The 16,421-nt window shown below is 41.4% G+C and overlaps 1 protein-coding gene across 1 annotated transcript; it reads left to right on the forward strand.

Moving 5' to 3' along the window:
• Positions 1-3,315: 3,315 nt before the first annotated feature.
• LOC143805972 (nesprin-2-like) lies at positions 3,316-14,331 on the forward strand. The gene is made up of 11 exons (XM_077285765.1): positions 3,316-3,929; positions 4,204-4,354; positions 4,429-4,614; positions 4,699-4,836; positions 6,695-6,889; positions 7,247-7,469; positions 7,559-7,764; positions 8,370-8,433; positions 11,350-11,546; positions 12,806-12,864; positions 13,216-14,331. Exons 1-11 carry the CDS (start codon positions 3,745-3,747, stop codon positions 13,424-13,426), a joined length of 1,815 nt encoding a protein of 604 aa, XP_077141880.1. The 5' UTR covers positions 3,316-3,744; the 3' UTR covers positions 13,427-14,331.
• Positions 14,332-16,421: the final 2,090 nt, after the last annotated feature.

The following is a 16,421-nucleotide window of genomic DNA, read 5'->3' on the forward strand; positions in this document are numbered from 1 at the left end:
AACTGAAACCTCACAACGCATCACCGCAGTGTCCACGTGGAAATCCCTCGTCTCCCGCACGGATGACAGGCACCACCCTGGGTATTTCACCCATAAGCAGGGGTGACTTCCACAATTCGGGTATGTGTAAGATGGGCACATGGAGAAGGTGTGGGGGGCTAAACACGTAGTGGGGCTACAATACATCCATTGTATTCTCTATTCATCCATATTATTTAGGATTTTTAGCATGTTGTTGCCCCGATGTGGTGGTACTGGTATCATGATAATATAAGCCCTACCAGCAGAGGGCGCCAGATAACCGGGGCTATACATAACATCTGTATGTGCCTTCAAAGGTCAAATATAGTCACAATATAACACCCAATTATCCCTGTAATAATTATAATCATGTTTTGTAAATATAAGATCTTGATACGATAATTACTGTACCCTAAAATAAGCCTTGTGTTCCTTGTGTGTAGTTCTTAGAGATGATTACATGGTGTGGATGTCCCATTTGTACCTTAGGGATACCAGTGATAGTGCTGCCTCAGTGACATAAGTTTGTCCTAATACATTTCTTAATTATTATTTTTTTTGTGATTGAAGTTCTGATTTTGTGATATACAGCTCCAAATCCTCAGCAATAAAGTGACTTTATGATATCTACCTACAGCCACAACTAGAGGGAGCTTGAGAGCACACTGCATACAGAGTTATTATGGAGCTGAATGCAGAAACTGTATGCGGAGATGACAATAATGGATTTTATTTTACAGCGATGGGCGTAAGCAACTTTTGACTTGAATCTACAACTCTCAACATGGCCAGACAGCCGTTAGGAAACGCTGGGACTTGTAGTATCGGAACAGTTTGAAGGTTGCTAATCCCTTCTATAGAGAAATGACTGCATGGGAGATCGGGCGATTGTGGGTTGGGGCTTATCTATTAGGACAGAAACTTTTTATTTTAACTATTTATTTTACTATTTTTGCTTTCCCGATCTCATAAGAGCCCTGTGTGTGCATCGACTGCCGCAATCACGTGAAAATAAAGTAAAAGTAAAAAAAAAATAAACGTATATATTAATACCAATTCATTAATAGACACCCGCCAATCATTTAACAAAGCCACAGGCTACACACGAAGACCTGCAACATATTTTCTGTAGGTGTGAAAACTTCTAGCAATTTTCTGACCTATTTACTGTATATGTGAGACGCTATAAACAATGACAATGAGGATATGTGATGGAGTATAATAATATTACCCCATGTGACTTACTACATTTGGGAATGTCGTAGAGAACAGCAGCATTGGTGTCATATCAGCAGCATTGATTGATGGGGTCCGGTCGCTAAGACCCCCAATGGAAGGGCAGAAATACAGTACTGTTCTCCATCGAGCCTGAAGGGTTGTATAGAAAGTCTAGATGTTCTTTTGTCTCAAAGGAGCGCTCTGATGCCCTTCCGGCTTACAGAAAGGTGAGGACTTGGCCCCATCAATAAAAAACTTCTGGACTGTTTTTATGACGTGTCAAAAGTCCTCAGTGCTTATAATAAAGAGTTATTATACTTAACTGGACTTTTTTTTTTATTGTTCACACAGGAAGATCCCACATTATGGAGTCATGAGAGAAGAAGACATTATCTCGAAGAGTTGTCCCTCTTTCCCCCACCCTGGTTGCCCCTCATCTTCAGATCTATCTGTTCTCTCTTCTTTCCCTGTAATAAGTTACACTTCCGTTTCTTCTTCTCATGAGAATGTCTCATTAGTAATCAAATCTAACTCCTCCTCTCCGGCATCCCCCAACTCTTCTTCCATGGCTCCTCAGGATTGTTCTTCGTCTGAACTTGCTTCTTTTGTCTCACCACCAAGCATTCCCTCCCAAACTGAATATTTTTCCTTGACACCTTGTGAGAACTTTTCTTCTAGGTCCCAAACTACTTGTTCCTCCAGATCACCTGATCACCGTTCTTCCATACTGGACCACAGCTTCTCCACGATGACCTACAGTTCTGAATCCCAGATTGAGAATTACCCATTGCTACCTTTGAATGGCTTATCTTCTATGAATTGTTCTTCTGCGTCACAACCTGCCTCATTTTCCTCAATGTCACCTGAAAACTGCTCCTGTCTATCTCACTATACATCCATGTCAAAAGTGATATATTCTTCTCTATCGCCTCAAAGCTGCAAATCCCTTTCTGAACACCCTCAATGTCCCAATATACCTCAAATAAATGGATCTTCTACATCTAGAACTAACAACTACCTTATATCTCCTCTGGAGTCTTCCTCTCGCTATGATATACTCCCTATGGAAGACCCCATTGACTTCTTGCCTATATCTGTATCTGAAAACTCTAGAGTATCTGCACATGGTTGGTCCCCTACATCAACACTCAACTTTCAGCCAGCTGTCCAACATGTCAAAATCACTCAGGAACAACATACCAAATCCCTGTCTAACGATTCTTCTTCTGACCCCTCTATTTCAACTGCTTGTGTTCCCTGCATCTGCACTTGTGAATTGGCCACTGACTTCCACCCCGATGAGAGTTCTTCACCTTATCTTCATTCTTATCTTCCGATATCTCCAGTCAACAATGAGGACCTCATTTCTTCTAGTGTTGACCATTTGACTCTTAAGGTACCGTCACATTAAGCGACGCTGCAGCGATAGCGACAACGATGCCGATCGCTGCAGCGTCGCTGTTTGATCGCTGGAGAGCTGTCACACAGACCGCTCTCCAGCGACCAACGATGCCGAGGTCCCCGGGTAACCAGGGTAAACATCGGGTTGCTAAGCGCAGGGCTGCGCTTAGTAACCCGATGTTTGCCCTGGTTACCAGCGTAAAAGTAAAAAAAACAAACAGTACATACTCACCCAGCGTCCCCCAGCTTCTGCTTCCTGACACTGACTGAGCTCCGGCCCTAACAGCACAGCGGCTTTCACTTTCACTTTAGGGCCGGCGCTCAGTCAGTGTCAGGAAGCAGACGCTGGGGGAGGTATGACGCTGGGTGAGTATGTACTGTTTGTTTTTTTTACTTTTACGCTGGTAACCAGGGTAAACATCGGGTTACTAAGCGCGGCCCTGCGCTTGGTAACCCGATGTTTACCCTGGTTACCAGTGTAAAACATCGCTGGTATCGTTGCTTTTGGTGTCAAACACAACGATACACGGCGATCGGACGACCAAATAAAGTTCTGGACTTTATTCAGCGACCAGCGACATCACAGCAGGATCCTGATCGCTGCTGCGTGTCAAATTAAACGATATCGCTAGCGAGGACGCTGCAACGTCACGGATCGCTAGCGATATCGTTTAGTGTGACGGTACCTTTAATCATTCTGGAGCACCTTTTTCTAATCCACAACAAAGGCCACATCCTGCGCAATCACTGAACTATTTAGATCAGTCAATCATCATCACTCTCAACAATGGTGTTACTTCCCTTCATGTGAACGCTGAAACCCACCCATGTGGAAAATGTACTTCCATTGACCAAAACAACACGAATGTTGACCTTCTCACTCCATGTCATATCCAAAGCTTTCAGTCTACGACTTTTTCTCAGATTGATGTGGTTTCCAACAATGATAATCTAATTGTTGACCATCTACCTCTCAATGGACATTATAGTGATCATTTGTCTCAGGACTCCACTTGCGGCTGCTCTCTTTCCAACTCTGTTGACTCTTCGGCCAATAGTAAAGTTCTGAATTTTCCTTCTTGTAACACCCCTCCTCAAGACTCTATGTGTCCCAACTCTACATACTATGATGTAGCCACCAATTCACATGAAAAGCATCCCGAAATACTCCATATGTGTCTTCATGACTTCTCTTCTGGAACAACACCCAAGTATCTTCCATTATCTGAAGATGAGAATCGAGTCCAAGAATGTGACGTTTGCAATGCATCACTGGAAAATAAAGTTCGGTGAGTGACACCATGGTCAAGGATGTCCATATCATACAGGCAATGTGGCCCGTGGACAAAGGGTGGTCCCTTCCTATTTGGTGTGAGTATTGAGAATCTACAGTATGCAGGACTTCACTCTCTAAGGTGGGGAATTAGTTCCAGAGTCATGGAAAGTGGGTGCCAGGCATGTCTGTGATGGGTGGCAAAGATGGATACCATAATTGAGGGCATTTCAATATTTTCCATCTCAATGGTTTCTTTCATTTATCTTCTATTCCCATGTTCTGTCTAGCATGGGTCAGGACCGACAAGTTTGTGAACATTTTCTAGACTCGCTTTCTCGTTTTGAGGACTGGCTGCAGATTGTTCAGGTGGCTACATCTCAAGAAAACCCATACAAGACACTTCACCAAGAAGCCAAGCTGGCGTTGAGGAAGTACGAGGTAGTGAGCACCAAATTTGGTTGTCCATAGGTTACCCAATAAACATTTTACAACTTGTATTCTCTTCATCCTAGGTTATAATGACAGAAATACGGGAGAAATTATTAGACCTGGAGTCTCTAAACAGACAGTACTGGAGACTCACACAGACCCCACAGCAGACGTTGCTTCCCAGTGTCCTCCGGAGTAGGATGCAGGAAGTCAACACACTCTGGCACAGCCTTCAGGGGGAGGCGGAAACATTACACGGGACATTGAAGGTAGGTCAAAATCTTCGCAAGGAAGAAAGTCAACAGAAGAATTCAGGAAGATGCAGCCACTGATTTTCCATAATTCTCCCATAGACTAGAGTCCAGCAGAGGGAAGACTTTGAAATTGACCAGGATGAGATGAAACTATGTTTGACAGAGATGGACCTAGAATTATCCAATGTGGAGTATATCTATGGGGGCAACTCCACAGAAAAAATACAACAACTAAAGGTAATGAGAGCAAGGCAATGGTGATGTCAGTGAATGTTCAAGGTTACAGAAAAGCATCAAATATGTCCATCTTATCGTAATGATGGATGGTGTGATAAGGAGAAAAACTTCCATCCTAAGTTACATCTTTATTCTAAAAATTCTCAATTTACAAGTAAAATGTGTCCCCGGTGAATACAGATTTTACCATTACTGAAATAAGAAATGACAGCTGGTTCTCATAAAGTTCTATAGAGAATTGTAACTGTCGTTTCAGGAGAACTTGCAGCCTCTAGCTCCTCCCTCCTCCATAGAATTTTAAAAGCACCAACTGTCATCGCCTATTTCAGTAATTTGAAAATATAATTTCACTGAATACAGATTTTATCCAAGAATTGAGAGTGAAAGATCAGTCCATGAGGAGAAAGAAGCCGATTTTTCTGATAGGATATATTACACAGTTAGGTATTTTCAAGTATTTAGAAAAATTAAAATGACGGTATCTGATCCCTCCACGCCCAGGGAAAAAATTACCTGATTGTCACAGTTCACCGTCCACAACCTATCCTATGACTTTGGTTAGGGTTGGAGTGTTCAACTGGTCCCAGGACTTAGGTGTCCTAAGCTGGTGCAGTGGCCTACTTTCTGGATAACATCAGACGGAGTGGTTGGAGCTTTGTTTGCTGTGGGCCAAGACAGTAGGAAAGTCGCCACAAACATATCGGGAAGGGTTGAATGATAAGGATTAGTGATGAGCGAATATACTCGTTACTCGAGATTTCTCGAGCATGCTCGGGTGTCCTCCGAGTATTTTTTAGTGCTCGGAGATTTAGTTTTTTTTGCCGCAGCTGGATGATTTACAGCTACTAGCCAGCTTGATTACATGTGGGATTCCCTAGCAACCAGGCAACCTCCACATGTACTTATGCTGGGTAGTGGCTGTAAATCACCCAGTTGCTGTGAAAACAACTAAATCTCCGAGCCCTAAAAAATACTCGGAGGTCACCCAAGCGTGCTCGAGAAATCTCGAGTAACGAGTATATTCGCTCATCACTAATAAGGATCGATTGTAATTAATCTGGCAGTGGTTGGTAATGGAGATCGGGTGGAATCAAGTGTTCTACTGGGAAAGTGATGGGACCATGGTGATTTATGGCAAGTGTCCGGTAACAGATCTGGCAGAGTCAGGGTGCAGAAACCTAAAAGCCATAAATGTGTATTAAAACAAGTCAAGGGTCGGAAAATTGAGGCCAAACAGGATTATGTTTTGGAGTAATAGAGGATCAAAAAGAGCAGTTTGGGTAGCTGGATCACAACAGCACTAACAAAAAAGCTAATTCTTTTTTTGCTATTCTCATATCACTAGAGATGAGCAAATCGATTGTCAGGACTCAGGTCTATATTGCATTGCTGTTGCCTATTGGCACCCTCGGCTCCTTTTGTAATTAGCTGGCTGGTGATGTTGTGTGTGTGTGTGGGTCAAAGACGAGGTGAATATGCCGGCAGGTAGGAAGCGGTTCTCAGGGCTCCCTGAATACTGACCTGACTGCTGGATCAGAGTCTTGTGAATTAATTTGCTCATCTTTACATATAGCCCCTGCAACTCAGGTAACATAAAATGGCACCAGTGTTGATTCCATGGCCATCCCCTAAATCTAATGAATAAAGTATTTTCTGCCAGATCGTAACTGTTGTAAAAATGTTATATAAAACAATTAATTTCACACTATTTACTGGTTTTAGCCTAAAACATGTTCAGTTTTTTTAATAATATCTATACTATTGATCGATCCTATAATAACATGTAATTTCAACAGTGCCTTATATCAGGCATATGCCAGTATAAATATTGCAGCTTGAATCAATAAATCATTTCTAGGCTTTCCAGGAGGATGTTTGGAACAACATGAAGAGGGTGGAAGGTCTTCTAGAGCGAGGAGACCAGTTAATAGATAATAGTGATCCTCTGGATGCTGCGGACCTAGAGGTGGAAATGACAGAACTAGGCTCGTATTGCCAACAGATCTATATTCGCCTCTCTCGGTTGCAGAAGAGACTTGTGAGCACAAAACTGGTATGTGGGCATCCAATATACCGTAAGTGAAGATGGAGTGCAGATGTCGGAACAAGAAGTATGAGGGATAGCACTGAATGAAAGGATCAGGTTCAAAGGAAAAATGCATTTTTTATGCCTCTGAAATGTGAATGTTGGGAATTAACCTGACTGTCTGGGATAGTGCATTCCAGAGAAATGATGCAGCACAAGAGAAATATCCAAGACTGAAAAATGAGAGGTTAAGATTATGAAAGGTGCTAAAGTTAGATCGTAGTTAGAATATAGTCCATGGGTAAGATGGTAGACAGAGATGTGGCAGATGTACAGAGCATTGCAGCAGACGGTGTCAGCAGAATTCTTAATTTTCTCTTGAAGGTATTTGAAGATGACTTCTTGGATGGAGCCATAGAACATTTATCATCGGGCTCTTCAGATGTGTTTTTAGATCTGGACATAGAAGATGGAGACATATTTGTTTCAGTTAATGTTCCTGTAACCAATGCAGCATTGCCTGTTGACCTGGAGTGGGACCCATTAGGTGATGTTGGAAGATCTAGTTCTCATGATGGCCAAGAGTCTTTCCACACGGCCACCTCCGGTATGCAAACATTTATATGAACTCGTCTAGTCTGATAGCCCTTTTATCTATGATTCAGATTAACAATTTTAGTGCCATTCCTATCCCAGCACCCTGGAAGCTTCCCCAGAGGAGTGAGGGATCTCGGAGCAGTCTCAGCTCATACTCCGGTATTACGTATTCCAACATGAGAAGACAAGAAGCGAAGGAAACTTTGGAAGATATCAACAACGACCATCCTTCACTCCGGGACACTTGTCATTTCGAGTGGAGTCAAGAACAGATTCAAGGCCAAGTACAGATTGAAAATGCATCAGTAAGTACCATCGTGTCTCTTTATTGGCATATTCTTAGGACCTCAATGGGCCTTAATGTGAACACATTAGACTTATGTCAATTTTGCTGGAACCATCTAATATATATACAGACCTCATTAATTTCCCCCAATAAATGATGGGTAAAAGAAGGGTCTGGCGGGTGGAAATTCATCATCCAATCCTTTTGTTCTTAGGGGCGATAAGCTGCTGCCGAATGTGTCTGTCTTCCAATGGTGGTTCAGACATGGTTACTTCCAAGCCTCCCAATTCGTAGCTTTCCTTCAAGAGCGCCTACATTGTAAATCCATGCCCCTTTGTTGTTTGGAGAGCAAACCAACGCCCCATCTTTAAATTTTTCTTCTCCCCAAAATAGCTTTTTACACATTATGCCTTCATCGAGACATATGTTATAGTTCATTTATGCCATGTTGTTGCCTTCCCACTTAATTGCTAGAGGGACATGTTCTTTCCTGATGTCCAGATCTTCAGAATCTACTGCTCAGCACATGGTTCCTCTATCTCAGTCGGTTGTAGGACATAGCTTTCCAGATGGCTTACCTTGTACAAATCCTGAAATATAGTGTGCACCATTCTATCCCTATAGGTGTGGCACAGCTCTCTGCTGCCGCTGGAGACGGGCACAGGGCAAGACGTGATCCCATGTTCTGGTGAGTGTCCTACAAGCACGAAGATCTGTGGTCTGACCTCATGAGGTTTATCCACCAAGCAGTAGCTTCTCCTGATGTTTATAGCATTACAGCTCTGGCAAAAATTAAGAGACCACTGCAAAATGTTCAGTTTGTCTGATTTTTCTCTTTGTAGGTATATTTTTGAGTAAAATGTAAATTGTTCTTTTATTCTATAAACTACTGACAACTTGTCTCCGAAGTTCCAAGCGATAAATTTTGTATTTATTTTCTGAAAATGAGAAATGGTCAAAAAAACAAAAAAAACTCAAATAATGCAAAAAAAAAGCAAGTTCATAATCATTTAGAAACAACAATACTAATGTTTTAACTCAGGAAGAGTTCAGAAATCAATATTTTGTGGAATAACCATAATTTTTAATCACAGCTTTCATGCGTCTTGGCATGCTTGCCACCAGTCTTTCACACTGCTTTTGGGTGACCTTATGCCACTCCTGGTACAAAAATGTAAGCAGTTCTTGTTTGAAGGCTTGTGACTATCCATCTTCCTCTTGATTACATTCCAGAGGTTTTCAATAGGGTTCAGGTTTGGAGATTGGGCTGGCCATGACAGGGATTTGATGTGTTGGTCCTTCATCCGCACATTGATTGACCTAGCAGTGTGGCATGGCGCATTGTCCTGCTGGAAAAAACAGTCCTCATAGTTGGTGAACATTGCCTGAGCAGAAGGAATCAACTGTTTTTCCAGGATAACCTTGTATGCGGCTTGATTCATACGTCCTTCGCAAAGAACAACCTGCCCAATTCCAGCCTTGCAGAAGCATCCCCAGATCATCACCGATCCTCCAGCAAATTTCACAGTTGGTGCAAGACACTTGTATGCCTCTCCAGGTCTCCGTCTAACCATTAGACGACCAGGTGATCATGGCCAGCCCAATCTCCAGACCTGAACCCCATTGAAAACCTGTGGAATGTAATCAAGAGGAAGATGGATAGTCACAAGCCATCAAACAAAGAAGAATCGCTTACATTTTTGCACCAGATATGGCATAAGGTCACCCAAAAGCAGTGTGAAAGACTGGTGGCAAGCATGCCAAGACGCATGAAAGCTGGGATTAAAAATCATGGTTATTCCATAAAATATTGATCTCTGAACTCTTCCTGAGTTAAAACATTAGTATTGTTGTTTCTAAATGATTATGAACTTGTTTTATTGCATTATTTGATGTCTGCCAAGCTCTGTTTTTTTTTTGTTATTTTGACCATTTCTCATTTTCAGAAAATAAATACAAAATTTATTGCTTGGAACTTCGGAGACATATTGTCAGTAGTTTATAGAATAAAAGAACAATTTACATTTTACTCATAAATATACCTATAAAGAGAAAAATCTGACAAACTGAACATTTTGCAGTGGTCTCTGAATTTTTACCAGAGCTGTATATACAGTCCTGGCCAAAAGTGTTGACATCCTTGAAATTGTTCCTGAAAATGAAGTATTTCTCCCAGAAAGTTATTCCAATTAGATATGTTTTAATATACACATGTGTTTTCGCTTTGTAACACATTGGAACAACACAAAAAAAAACAGAGAAAATAGAGGCAAATTGGACATAATTTCACACAAAACTCCAAAAATGGTCTGGACAAAAGTGTTAGCACCTTTTCAAAATTGTGGATAAACAATTTTGTTTCAAGAATATGAAGCTCGTTCAAACTTACCTGTGGCAAGGAACAGATGTGGGCAATATGGAAATCACAACTGAGACCAGATAAAAAATTGAGAAGTTGACTCAATCTTTGCATTCTGTGTTTGTGTGTGCCACACTAAGCATGGAGAACAGAAAGAGGAGAAGAGAACTGTCTGAATCCAATCTCCCTTGACGTGGACAGCAGAGAAAAATTGATGAAAAGTTGCAACACAGGATAGTCCCGATGGTGGATAAGCAGCCCGAATCAAGGTCCAAAGAAATTCAAGTTGTCCTGCAAGCTCAGGGTGCACGAACTATCGATCGACGTTTGAATGAAGTGAAACACTGTGGCAGGAGACCCAGGAGGACCCTGCTGCTGACACAGAGACATAAAAAAGCCAGTCTGCAGTTTGCCAAAATGTATGTAAGCCAAAATCCGTCTGGAAAAGCATCTTGTGGACAGATGAGACCAAGATAGAGCTTTTTGGTAAAGCACATCATTCTACTTTTTTCCGTAAAAGTAATGAAGCCTACAAAGAAAAGAACACAGTACCTACAGTGAAACATTTTGGAGGTTCAAAGATGTTTGGGGGTTTTGTTGCATCTCGCACTGGGTACCTTGACTGTATGCAAGTTATCATGAAATCTGAAAATTACCAAAGTATTTTGGGTTACTATGTAGTGTCCAATGTCAGAAAGGTTTGCGTCCTAGGTCATGGGTCTTCCAGAAGGACAATGACCCCAAACATACTTCAAGAAGCATCCAGAAATGTATGGAAACAAAGTGCTTGAGAGTTCTAGAATGACCAGCAATGGGTCAAGATCTAAATCCCATTTAATACATGTTTGGAGATCTTAAAATTACTATTGGGAGAAGACGCCTTCAAATATGAGAGACCTGGCGCAGTTTGCAAAGAGTCATCCAAAATTCCAGTTGAGAGGTATAAGAAGCTTATTGATGGTTATAGGAAACGATTGATTGCAGTTATTTATTCCAAAGGGTGTGCAACCAAATATTAAGTTGGGGGTGCCAACAATTTTTGGGGTTTAGTGTGAATTTATGTCCAATTTGCCGTTTTTCTCTGTGTTTTTTGTGTTGTTCCAATACACACAAAGGAAACAAACGTGTATAACAAAACGTTGTATTTGCAATACATTTCTGGGAGAAATACTTAATTTTCATTAACACTTCTAAGCAACATTGCAGCCACTTGTAGAGTTATTTCACTTTTGTCTTTGGTCTCAGTTTCCTCGCCTGGAGATCAGCCAGATGCTGGGGGTAGGATGAACAATCATTTTGCTTCTCTTGGATTTTCAAGAAAAAACCCTGATCCAGGGATCCCATTGACTTCCCATGCCAAGGTGATTGACAGCCAGTTACAAACAAACTTCTCTGGACAAAGGAGACGTCAGAGAAAGAAGAAGCAAGTGACGTGTAATCCGGTAGGATACCAGTCATGGAATGTTATCATATTCATATAACATATTTCAGATATTTAAGGGGATATCTCACAAGTAACATTTATCAATGGAAGTCCAAATGCTGGGACCACCACCAACCCTGGTCTGAAGGGTCTGTTTACATCTATGGGAGTAGTTATAATGGACCAGTGGTCAAAAAAGTGCACTATCATTCCATTCATACAGTAGACATCGGACAACCATTCTCATGATCAGTGAGGGTCCAAGTGTTGGAAACCAAAGATATCATAGATTTATCAGCTATCGTGTGGATAAGGTGAACCAATGAGTTATAACTTTCCTGTGGCTGATTGCATATAGGGCTAATATATTAGCTCGAGAAGTAACTTCAGTTCATCTGACATTATTCCCTAGCAGCAGGAGGCATGTTCTACCATATGTGGATAGTCCCCTGCTTTGTCCTACCCACCTGCAATAAGAGAACCCTCCTACTTTACAGATGTCCTCTTACTGTACCCATCTCTTACAGCCGGAATAGTCACAGTTTCATGACTCATGATAACTGGGTGATATGTAATTTCTGACCTCTGATAGTGGAGGTAGGAACAGAGGTGGACTATGGAGGTAATTCAACATTTTTTTTAACATTTCAGTCCTTAAAGGAAACCTGTCACTTGTCATAAATATGTCATTTCTTTATCTTGTGTAAATGCCGCTGTTCTCCTGAATCCGGCATTGTTTTTCTTTTGTTCCTGCGCCTCTCTATTCCTGAGATATGGCCTCCTCGTCCCTGTGTGTAAAATGAGACTTGTTATCAAAGGGGGAGTGGTCATCAATTCTTTTCACTTTGTCTTCTTGCTGACCACGCCTAGATTGCTATACAGGGAAGAAGAGGCCATATCTCAGGAACAGAGAGGCGCAGAAACAAAAGAAAAACATCGCCGGATTCAGGAGAACAGCAGCATTTACACCAGGTAAAAAAAATACATATTTATTGCAATGTACAATTGGGTATTTCTTTAGCCATTCTACGACCTTGTATTGCATTGTTTCCATGTATTCGTAGCCTTATGGAAAACTTCCTTACGTTTCCACTAGGAGGCACTGATAACCAAACGTTGGTGGAGGCCAGTGACATCACCAAGTCATAAACTATCTCTGTGATGTCATAGTTTTCACTTACATAATAAGCTGCAAAAAAAAAAAATCTGACATCACAACCTCGATCTATTTTTTTTTTTCCTAGATCTTTCTTTCATATGTGCTTTTTTATGTTGTAGGGCACCAAGGGGACTCTCAAGCCTACAAAGCTGGACGTGTCTATTCTCATGGAGAACGGGTATAAATCTCTGATTCTAGTTTCATACTGTAACAATTATGAGAGCTGTATTTAATAGGGTTGTACAGGATTTGAAAGCCATGGCTGCTTTATTTAGTAAACAGCGCCACTCTTGTCCACAGTTTGTTTGTGGTATAGAAGCTCAGTCCTGGAGTTGTTGGGGGTTATTTTTGCAAAAGTGAGGATTTGATCGGTGCGGGTCCGACCCTATCTGATATTGATGACCTATATTGGAAATAGGTTAGCAATATAACGCCTGGAATCAGTGTGCTATGAGCGCCCCCCAGTGGCAGTAAAAAGTATTGCTGTTAGCTTTGTATTCAGTCACTAATTTCCAAAATCTTTTTTCAGGGATGACTTGTCCCGTCTGGACCTGCACAAAACTTCCTACAGGCCTTCATGTTCTCTTTCCTTCTGGATTAAGCGTCTGGCCTTTGCTTCAGTCTTGATCCTGATATTGGTTACTTCTCTTCTGTTTCCGTGGGGTCATCAAACCTGCCCTTCCAAACGTTTCACCTGGTCTCTGATGCTATCATATGTGAACGGACCTCCACCGACGTAAAAACAAGACTTGGGGGACAACGGAAGAACTTTCTGAGGAATCTACAGATTTGTTGTAGTATGTATATTGCAGTATATGTAGTGTAATATAGGTACAATTGGCTGTGACCCTCTTAAAAAATCAGATTACTTCAGAAAAAACTGTAAACAGAAGACTACATTGGGACATCCACAGCTACAATGAGCGTCTCTCTATCAGGAGGATCTAATTTATAATAGGCCCTTGTTTTTCCTACACTGCCCCCACAGGAGAAGTGAAGTATTACAATCAGCTGCTTCCAGGTTTTTCTCCAGATTACAGCTAATTACTAGTGGTCCCAGAAGCTGGAGGCCATGCCATTGACCAAAAGAAGATGTCAGACTTTTATAGAGCATCATTTTAGGATATGGAACCTACAGACGGCTCTAAAAAAAAAAAAAAAAAAAAAAATTGTCTTAAGATACTTGACGACCCATCAATGTAATAAAAGTCATGGGTGCGGGCAGCTGGAACCATATCAGATCATCAAGATAAGGACCTTTCTGGTCAACGATTTCATGGACCAGGAGAAATGACTCCTTAAATCCCAGGTCTGGAAGGTATCTAAAAAAAAAATAAAATGGACAATCCTTTTAAGTCTGCCCACTTTAGTCCAGGCCTTAGCTTATTAAGACTGGCTCAGAGAGGAAGGTTGTGATGAATAGTATGTCTGGATGTATTGTATATACCGCAGGTGTGTAAAGTATATTTATTAATGTCCTCGTGACTGCCTATTAGCGCTTTATGCTGTGTATATAGCTTTTATAGACGACATCTCGTTTCTACCTCTTCCCAGGATTTCCTTTTCATGATATAATATATAAAAAATAAACTTGAAATAAAGCCGATCTTTGCTCCAAAATGTAAAACGTGATACATCCGTGGATCTCCTTCTTCATCACCACAGTGGATTACCTGTTAGGCCGGCCTCACACTGGCGAGTTTTACGGACGTAAGAGCGCAGAAACTACGTCCGTAAAACTCGCATTACATACGGCACAATTATTCTCAATGGGGCTGCTCCTATCAGCCGTATATTACGGTTCAGTATTATACGGCTTTCTACGGCCGTACAAAATCGCAGCATGCTGCGTTTGTCAGCGTATTGCGCAAAAAAATCGCTAATGAAAGTCTATGGGGGCGCGAAAAATACGGATTCCACACGGACCTGCAGTGTGACTTGCGAGAAATACGCAGCGCTGTTAGTGAAAAGTCGGTAATTCAATTGCCGGCTTTTCATTTCTCCTGCACAAACCCGACAGGATATGAGACATGGTTTTCATACAGTAAACCATCTCATATCCCCTTTTTTTTGCATATTCCACACTACTAATGTTAGTAGTGTGTATGTGCAAAATTTCAGCGCTGTAGCTGCTAAAATAAAGGGTTAAATGGCGGAAAAAATTGGCGTGGGCTCCCGCGCAATTTTCTCCGTCAGAGTGGTAAAGCCAGTGACTGACGGCAGATATTAATAGCCAGGAGAGGGTCCATGGTTATTGGCCCCCCCGTGGCTAAAAACATCTGCCCCCAGCCACCCCAGAAAAGGCACATCTGGAAGATGCGCCTATTCTGGCACTTGGCCACTCTCTTCCCACTCCCTGTAGCGGTGGGATATGGGGTAATGAAGTGTTAATGCCACCTTCCTATTGTAAGGTGACATTAAGCCAGATTAATAATATGCAAAAAAAAGGGGATATGAGATGGTTTACTGTATGTAAACCATGTCTCATATCCTGTCGGGTTTGTGCAGGAGAAATGAAAAGCCGGCAATTGAATTACCGGCTGTTCACAGATATCGCGCTGAATGAAATCTAAGCACAGAATATATATATATATATTGTATATATGTTTTCCTGAACATTTGAGCACATAAATCCATTAGATGTCGGTTTTGCAAGCCTGCGCGAAAATCTCGCAGTACGGATGCCATACGGATTACATACAGAGGATGCCATGCGCAAAATACGCTGACACACCCTGACTACGGATCAATATTTTGGGAACATTTCTCCGTATTACGGCCGTAGTACGGACGTATAATACGTGGCGTATTGTCTTACGCCAAGTGTGAGGCCGGCCTTAGAGCAGCAGTTTGTGCTTCAGAGCTGCTGTCACTTAAAGAGTAACTATACTTTTATTTATTTTTAATTTTTTTATATATTTTTGTCCAGAATGAAAAATTTAGGAAATTTGCAAATCACTTTATTAGGGGATCTCGCTTCATTCCTATAACAAAAAAACTGCAAGGGGTTTCCGTTCCCTGCTTTTCCTCAGTCTATTTTCCTGCATTGATTTGAGAATGTGTGGAGTACAGATGATGGCAGTGATGGGTCAGCTCAGAGGAAGAGACATGTGTTGACCCATCACTGCCATCATCTGTACTCCACACGAGTACAGTCTCAAATTAATGCAGATACAGGCAGGGAAATAAATTGGGCAAAAAAAAAAAAACTCACACCTTCCTATGCTGGAAAAAAAAAAATACACTTCACTATATCTGTCGGACTCGAGTATGTTAAGGAACATTTTACTTGGTGCGATGATCAAGTTATTAAATCATCATCGATTATCATTACTGGCAATTGATGTCCACCTGGAAAAGGCCCCTTACTATTTTGTGTGGCTTCTTTGATTTCTTAATAATGGGGTAACTCTTCTACCCTGACGCAGGACCTATGGGAACAGTAATGGAAACTCCTCCTTTTCTTATCTCAAGATGGATCAGTGAGTAACACCAGGGGTTAAGCAAGTATTTTGAGCCCCTAAACCCATGAATCATTAGCACTCCCTGTGTGCCTTCCACCAGTCCCCTTATCCACCGAGCACATGTATTGTAATTTAAGAAAAATACTGAATATAATTTGTGTTTTGACCCCCTAGTTTTGAGGGGTTTCTGCTAAAACGTAAAAAGCTATATAATGTTTTATTTTTTTTTTGTAAATAACATTTTTTATGTGGGTTTTTCTGGTAATTTGTT

This window comes from Ranitomeya variabilis, chromosome 2 (assembly GCF_051348905.1).
Source record: "Ranitomeya variabilis isolate aRanVar5 chromosome 2, aRanVar5.hap1, whole genome shotgun sequence".
In the NCBI taxonomy this organism is placed as follows: domain Eukaryota; kingdom Metazoa; phylum Chordata; class Amphibia; order Anura; family Dendrobatidae; genus Ranitomeya; species Ranitomeya variabilis.

Bases quoted from the DNA above. Each gene is read 5' to 3' on its own strand.
- LOC143805972 (XM_077285765.1), top strand. From the start codon at position 3,745: ATGTGTCCCAACTCTACATACTATGATGTAGCCACCAATTCACATGAA. The intron at 6,890-7,246 runs GTATGTGGGCAT...TTTCTCTTGAAG, and splicing joins GACTTGTGAGCACAAAACTG to GTATTTGAAGATGACTTCTT. The intron at 7,470-7,558 runs GTATGCAAACAT...TTCCTATCCCAG, and splicing joins TTTCCACACGGCCACCTCCG to CACCCTGGAAGCTTCCCCAG.